Source organism: Rattus norvegicus, chromosome 8 (assembly GCF_021556685.1).
Source record: "Rattus norvegicus strain SHRSP/BbbUtx chromosome 8, alternate assembly SHRSP_T2T, whole genome shotgun sequence".
Taxonomy (NCBI): Eukaryota; Metazoa; Chordata; class Mammalia; order Rodentia; family Muridae; genus Rattus; species Rattus norvegicus.
The window spans coordinates 37,454,626-37,462,748 of record NC_141541.1 but is presented as its reverse complement, the minus strand read 5'-3'; the positions used below and the strand labels follow the sequence as shown (position 1 = coordinate 37,462,748).

Here is an 8,123-nt window from a genome sequence, read left to right as displayed (position 1 = left end):
GTGAAATCTCTGTAGCCACGTCTTCTTCTAAATAACTCTTTTCTCTGGTTCCTTACCTCACCCATCCTTCCCAATTCCTGCAATGGTGACTATATTACTGCCATTTCCCTCCATGATGGCTTCCATCCAGAGGCTCATTGGTGTCATTTAGAGAGCACCAAAGCCCAATGGCCTGAAAATTCCCCCATTGGATATGTGGCTTCTAGTTGCAGAGAGAAAGGACTAAGCTGACTTCCTTCACAGGTGCTGTTTACTGTGGCCTGCATGCAGTCAGATACCCTGAGAGAGAGCATCAACTTGGGAGCATTTTTTTGTCCAAAGCTTTGACTAAAGCTGGAACCCATTCTCTGAATGGTTTATTCAGGGACAGAAGATCTCAGTTGTGGCTTCAGGTTGGCGAGGGAGTAGGGGCTCACCTCCTCAAAAAAAAAAAAAATCTGTCCATGAGTAGTCACAGCTTCACCAGATTCCCAAGACCAAAGCTATTCTCCTGGCCAGCTGGGCTCTCTGACCACTAGACCACACAGTCCGTGTTTAAAGTGTGCTCAGCAAACCTCAAGTTCCAGGACTGAAGAAGCAGATTTTCCAAAAACAGAGTTCTCTTTGTGAACAATTCAGCAAAAATTCTCTTTCCAGCTGTGAGTTGGGATTCATGTTGCAAATGTTGGTGTTAATTAAAAACATCCACCTTCCACAGTTTCAACAAGAAAGAGCGGCATACAGAATGCAGCCCTAAGCATTCCTCTCCCCAAACACTTGGAAGTATGTGTTCTACTCATGACACAGGTTGGAGGGGTTCTAACAGATATTACCCTTTCCCATTCCTACCTCCAGTGGAAAAATTGGGGTCAAAGAGACAGATAAGAGGAGTTCTAATTTCCAAAGAGCACAGCTTTCTTCAGAAGAAACCAAACATCACAGTCTGTCTATATAAATATCGAGAACTGTATCTAGCTGGACTCCAATCAATGGCTACCCATTGAGTCATCAATATTTTTCTTCACGTGGATCTTGGTCCTTCAAGTATGAACATTGAGGTTTGACAAGACAGGGGCCATCAGCAAAGGCTGAGTCAAGCAATACAATTAATCAACAGGACACCAATCCCATGTCCCTATATCCCTAAGCAATCTTTATTAGACAATCTATTAGACTACAGTATATAAATGATCTAAATGACACCAAGCTGGAGGATCTGAAGAACTAAACTGTATTTCTTTTGTGCTTTTTCTCTGATTGATTAATTTCTCGTAATTTCCCCCATGATATAGACAGGAAAGAATCAAGCCAGAGGCACCTCGTTATGAATGAATTTCTTTGTCTCTTTAATTTCACACAGTTTAAAATACAATATGAAATCAGGCTACAGTATATAAAAAACTTTCCAGCAAAATGATGTGCCAGCATCAGCTACTAAAAGAAACAAACAAAAAACTCCCCCATAAGAATTTTTTTGCATTTGTTTTTTTTTTTAAAAAACAAAACATTTAAGACACTTACATGGCTACATCTCTAAGCTACCTCAGTTCTGATTCTTTTTTTTAAAAAAAAAGCACCTGCTTTTCCTTTTTAAATCTCGCTTTTAAATTTTCAGCATTTAAAAAATATAAATTATGTGAAAATACAAGCTGGAAAATAGTCAAACACAATATAACATCTTTTACACCCCAATAATTCTCCGCTTAAAAAAAAGTATCCTTAAAAAAAATTCAATTAACTGAGGCAGTATTCCTGATAGAGATAATTTCATTTTAACATATATACTTCATATATGTATTTGTATACATATACTTGTGGTTCCTTGAAACTTCTTTGGAATGTACGTAAGAGTTCAACAAATTTATAGAGACCCCCCGACAGAGAAAGCGGCATGCACAGCATGGCTAGAAGAGAGAAGGTGTGATTTCACCATGAAGGTTAATGCTTTAAAACCCAGAGTGTTGATCTCCAAAGTGAGGAAGAGTGTCTCTGATCTAGAGTGCTTCCACTGGTTTCCATGGCCGCAACGGTCAGAGCTCTATGCAGGGAGCATCCTTATTCCCCTGAGGCTCTGAGCCAAAAGCCAACCGCACAGGTTAAAGCATCTCTCTGGGAAAACAATGGAGCCACCCAGCTGGATCAGATGTGCTCATCCTTCCTCTGAAGTGAACGTGTTTTTGTAGAGCATCAATGCAGCAATGCCGCTACATTTCCAGTGTATAAACCACCCGCCACTCTTCCTGGGATGGTCTCTGGCCTTTGGACAGCATGGGAAAGAGCGTCTGGCCAGATGGACCACCAAGCTGACTAATATCCTATCTACAAATCCTGAAAGTGGTGGACCTGGGGAGAAGCAAGTCAGCAAGCTGAGCCGTGTGGGAGGCACTTTCTTACGTCTTATCTGCTACTGGCTGCAGGCGGTAGGCTCTCGAGAGGGGCGTTTTCAGCATGAACTGAATAGGGGCAAGGACGACGACTTGGGGAAGTGATTTTTTTTTTTATTTAAGCCCTGTTGCAAAGAGCGAGAAATGACATCAGCCCTGGCTGTATGTACTCTTTCGCCGTTATGGAAATGTGGACAGACTTAAGTAGAAAAGTCAGTACTATTTCAGCTGCAGGCTTATACAAATGTACACACACACACACACACACACACACACACACACACACACACACACTGCCAGTGCCCAACAAAGATCACATAATATAAGAGAAAAACAACATAATCCAAATGATCCCACCTAACACTCCCTGAGCAGCTCCTAAATACTTTGAGAGCTTCATTAAGGCACCTGCATTTGTTAAGATCAAAACATAGAGCTGGGATGTTTTGCCTTTGCTTCCCGGTGGGGATGCTCCAATCGGTCAGTACAGAACACCCATGGACAAGTTATGTTCGCAGGAATTCAGAGTCTTCAAGGGAATCTGGGAGTCAGCCATCAACTCTCATGAAGATGATACCAGGTAGTTACAATCCCCGAAGGGTGAGCCTGGAGAGGTCCACCTCAACCAACTGCCTCTTTTCTCTCATGGAAGTCCACTGTCGCTGTCTCAACTAGGCGTGGTAAACAGTGGGAGGGATTCTAATGATACCAGGCATGTTTCCTTACTTTGTTTTTACCCACAATGCCTTACTTTCCAGTCTCCTCTCTCAACTGGCAGGAAGATGGCTGCCTCGATTAAGTCTTTGAATTTAAACTTTGAGGAAAGTAAAACTATACCTCACTGTCACGGGCCACCTTATTCTCCGTACTTAGCTCCTGCCGTTGTATTCCCTCCATCAAGTTTTCCTCTCATCCGCAGCTGACTTTCGCTTAACCTCTGCCGAGGTAGCAACAGGTCAAGCTCGAAGTCCCAGTGCTCTCTACCACTTCATCTGCAAACAGCCTCACCTGAAATCCTACCTGACAAGCTCCAATTCTTCAAAGGAAAGCCTCTTCCCAAAGGAGGCCATGTCCCATGCTCCTGAAATAGCCTCCTCGTTTCCATGCTCTCTGAACCCTAGAAAGTCTGTACTCTTTGATTTGTGCTGTGATGTCTGAAATTACACTTTCATTCACCTATCAGGAAACATTACATTCCACTCTACTGATTAGTAAGGTGGGGAGGGGCAGCAATGTGGTGAACTGGGGAAATAAGCCATAGAGGAGAAATTGTACAATGTTAGTTTGGAACGGCATGCATTTAGGCCTTAAGATCCGAGGGGTAATGCCCATGCAAACAGCATTTAGTTTGAGTCTTCTATGTTTCGGGTAGCGATTTAACCAAAAACCAGGTTCAACTTCCTCCTTCGATTTCTTTTCCAAGACTTAAACAGTGCACCTATGCTAACAACAGTTCCAAAGCAGAGCTGCAAAAATACATTCAGTGCAAAGACTTAATGCCCCTTAACTAACACTAAGCCCGCAGCCTGACAGTAAGTAAAAGGACTGGAAATGTTGTTTTACAAACCGCAGGTGGAATTCACACAGTTCCCTGGTCCCCAAATCAGCATTCACGTCCTTTAGCTGTAAGAGTTCGGGGGTCTCTGTTCTCAGTACAGACTTGGATTTTTCCATGGGGTCTATATAAACAGCTGCCTTTCATTGTGGGAGACTCCTCAGCCAGCAAATTACAACGAACTCACAATACTGCAATACTGAGACCACCTTAGAGCTTAAGACGATTTTTTTTAAGAAAAAAAATACTGGCACAGAATTTAATAAAATAAACTTCAACAATAAAAACAGTTTTGGATCCCTTCCATTAAAGTCCATCTTTGTTTCAAAAAAAGTAGAAAGGTTAATAAATTCTTGCGTTTAGTCATCCCCTGAAGAAACTGTTTTCCTCCCACCCACCAACGCTGACTGACTTTCATCTTAACGTGACAATTCCTCCTGCTAGTCGATCCACAACTCAAGATGAACTCTTTCCTTTGATTGCAAACAGAATACTGGACACATAAACCTTTTCCTCTGTAAGTCAAGTCCGCTCGGCTTCTGAGAAGACCCTCTCGCTCCTGAAAAATCTCCTCAGGAACTTCTTGCCCCACCCACCCCACAGGTCCTGACTTTCCCTTTCCGGCCTTGCCAATGGCCAATGGAATGTGGCTGCAACTCCCTTAGCTCCCACCCCTGAATGTGAAAAATGAGTTCTGGAAAATAAAACATAGAATAACAATTAAAAATTAAGAGTCCAACCAACACGGGTTGTTCTTTGAAAGGTCTCAGCGGGGTCCCCCCCAGCCCCTTCCGTGTCCGTTACTCATCAGCATCCGGCTTCACATCCAGCATGGCATGCAGCTCCTCGGGGGTGTATCCCAGCAGGCTCTGTAGGTCGCAGACAAAGCGGTACACGTAGCGCTTGCCCGCCGTCTTGTGGATGATATTTTTGTCGTAATAGTAGCGAAGGCCGCGGCTCAGTTTCTCATAATTCATCTTAGGCTTGTTTTTCCTCTTTCCCCATCTCCTGGCCACCTGTCATAAAGAATAAAATTAAATACAAGTGGGTAAACGCCTGGAGGATTCTATCAGAACACATGTCAATACATATCTTCACATTCATCACGAGGGTCAAACAGGATGCTCAGAAACTCTGTGTGTGTGTGTGTGTGTGTGTGTGTGTGTGTGCGTTTCTGACTTCTTCCCTCTGATTTTCATTTTCGAATTGTTTATAACTTTACATTGAATGTACACTTAGGCGCCACGGGCATTCAGAGATTATTTCAAAAGATGTAGACAGTGCAATGCAACATTGTCATACAGTTATGCATTGTGTAATGATCGGGCCAGGCTAACTGGCAGGTCTTCAATCACAGACATTTACCATTATGTTCTGGGGACCATGCAAAATAACTCACATTAGCAATTCTGAAATATCCGATTAATGTTCTGTAGCCACCCTACAGTGCCCCAGAAATCCCAGAGTTGTCTCTTCCTGTAACTGCATTCTGGGGTTCATTAACCAGTGTCCCTCCATCCCTTGACCCTCCTCCTGGCCATGCTTTGAAGAGTCACTACTTCATCTTCTTTGTCTGTGGAACCAGCAATTCAGTCTCTATATATAGGTGAGAACACGTGTGTCTTTTGGAGCCCAGAGTACTCCTCTCAATAGAACAATGTCCCTATCCCAGACACATTATTGCAGTAGAACTTCTACGTTCTAGTTTCCAGGGGTCGGACTCGGTTTAATTGTCCAAACTGATGAAAACATGGTGATTCTGAACTCCCCCGGGGACACCGTTAAAATGCTTGGTTTTGATGGAAAACCAAGAGCCGCAGGACAGACATCCCTCTGGCCCACATTCTAAGCAGGTATCCTGCATTTGAAAGTCCAGAACTGGATAGGAAGGCGAAGCCGTGAGGAGAGCACTGGAACCTCTGCACCCACCAGTGGAAAGCATCGTTTCTGGACCAGGATGGAGACACATTCTCATATCTGCCGGAAGAGTGATCCCCTCTCTCATATATGAAAGGATGGAAAAAATCAGAGTGAATGCATCTTTCTCGGATGGACAGAGCGGGGACTAGACAGAGGGTAAGTCACAGGTGAGGCCCCTACTGAGGAAGGACCCACTATGTACCAGGAACTTATATACACATCAGCGTACACACTTTCCGGTCTGCCCGTGATGGAACAGAAGCTCAGGCCGGCTGCATCCCTTGTTCTAGGCCACACAAGCAGCAAAAGCAGCAGAGCTGAGCTACAAATCCGGACCCACAGCATCACAATCCCAGCATTTTCTCTCACCCTTTCTCAACCCAGGACTCCCAGGTCCCTCATTCCTTACCTCATCTGGGTCGGAAAGCTTGAATTCCCAGCCGTCTCCTGTCCAGCTGATAAAAGACTGACAAGACTTATCAGTGAGTAATTCCAGAAGAAACTGCCACAGCTGGATCGGCCCACTTCCTGGAAGCACAAGGCACAAGGCTCATTAACAAAACACACTGGAGGCTCACAGCAGCTCATCCCACTATGTGGCAGCCCTCATTCCCCCCTCCCAGCCTGTCTAGACGGGAGAAAACTCAGGCAAGCACAAATGCTGGAGTCAGTACTCTGAGCTCAGAGAAAGTAAAGATTTTCCTTCCAAAAAAAAAAAAAAAAAAAAAAAAAAAAAGTCACACGGGATAATATACCATTTTTCTGTTTTTATTAATTTCCAGGCCAGTCTCCTTTAATTGCTGTGTTCTTTTAATTCCAGAGTTTTCTGGAAAGAAAACACAGAGTCCATCTTCACACGTGTTCTAATTTTGTTTGTCTCTTTGTTCTGAGAGAAGGATTCACTACGCAGCCCTGGCTGGCCCAGAACTTGTAGATCAGGTTGACCTGACACTCAGAGATCCACCTGCTCATGTCTCCCTGGCGCCCAAGGAGTTTAGTCTCTTCTTAGCACATACGAGCTTTGTGCAGTAAAGGAGCCAGCACTTCCTCACCACCCTGAGGATGTACCTGAAGTTCTGTGAAGCCACGTTGGCAAGATACAGAGTGAAAAATAAAAGCACTCGTCAAATGCTTTCTAAGCAAATGAATTATTTGAAGAAATGACCCAGAGGGCTGTAACGCTCTACCCATCTGTGGAAATCCACTTAGTGCTCAACTCAAATACATGTTCAGATTTCTCCAGAGTCGAGCTACTTCTGCCTGTCTGAGCACAGGAAGCTAACGTTGGCAAAGGAGAGACCCACTGAGAAGCCATTCGTGGTGACCTAGGAGCTAAGAAAGCAAACCGCTCTTGAGAAATGGACTGCAACAGCTCCAATATCAAGTATAAGTTTCCTGATGGTGCACAGAAGTCTCACCCATCCCTGATGGACACAGAAAAGAAGGCACGAGTTCTATGCTCGCTCTGTCTGTATTACCACTACGGACTTCAAAGATGAGAGAACTCCTAACACAAAACCAATAGGGAGCCACTATTCACTGTGGCCTTAGCTAAACACCAACGCTCTATTCTCTGCTTGTGTCTTCTCGGCGACTCAATGGATAGAGCTGTTCTTAGTCTGTCAGTTTCTACCACTCTTCAGCAGAAAAACAACAACAACAAAAGCGCAATGTACAGCACAGCTATCTAACTTGGGTAAAGCCATTCAGATGAGAGACAATAGCTGGGTTGGGACCTCAGATTCTTCAGTACTGCTGCCCAAACCAAAAGGCATGGACCTAATTAAATTGCCGCCTGGTTGCAGTGGCTCAAGTGCTAAATGGATCTGGCTTTCAGGAGCCATGTCCCTTGCTTCTCACAGTAGTGACAGATTCTTGAGGAACACAACCTCAACCTACCCCAACAAGTCAGAAGGCCCCCTGCAGTGGCTAGCTTTATGCTATTAGAACCTCTCTCATGCTGTCTTAAAACTTTTCTCTCGGGGCTGGGATTTAGCTCAGTGGTAGAGCGCTTACCTAGGAAGCGCAAGGCCCTGGGTTCGGTCCCCAGCTCCGAAAAAAAGAACCACAAAAAAAAAAAAAAAAAAACTTTTCTCTCAGAGATAGGCTAATCTATTAAGCTGAGGAGAGGGATGGAAAGATGAAACAAGGAGGCAGGTCCTAGTTATTGACAGGCAGGTAGCAACCATGTTTGTAGCTTCCTTGAGAAGATGCGGGAGTACAGCACAGGCTGGGACAGAAAAAAATAAGTGGGCTTCAAAATCATACTTCCAGCACGAGCTCGG

The 8,123-nt window shown here is 44.3% G+C and overlaps 1 protein-coding gene across 7 annotated transcripts in view; it reads right to left on the bottom strand.

Moving 5' to 3' along the window:
- Positions 1-1,301: 1,301 nt before the first annotated feature.
- Positions 1,302-8,123, bottom strand: part of Ets1 (ETS proto-oncogene 1, transcription factor) — a 121,753-nt gene continuing 114,931 nt past the window's right edge. For all 7 annotated transcript variants that reach the window (XM_087560404.1, XM_087560406.1, XM_087560405.1 and 4 more), the window contains 2 exon segments: positions 6,248-6,366; positions 1,302-4,934 (listed from right to left, as the gene is read on the bottom strand). In XM_087560404.1, the coding sequence (XP_087416530.1) occupies positions 4,719-4,934; positions 6,248-6,366 (335 nt within the window). In that variant the 3' untranslated portion in view covers positions 1,302-4,718.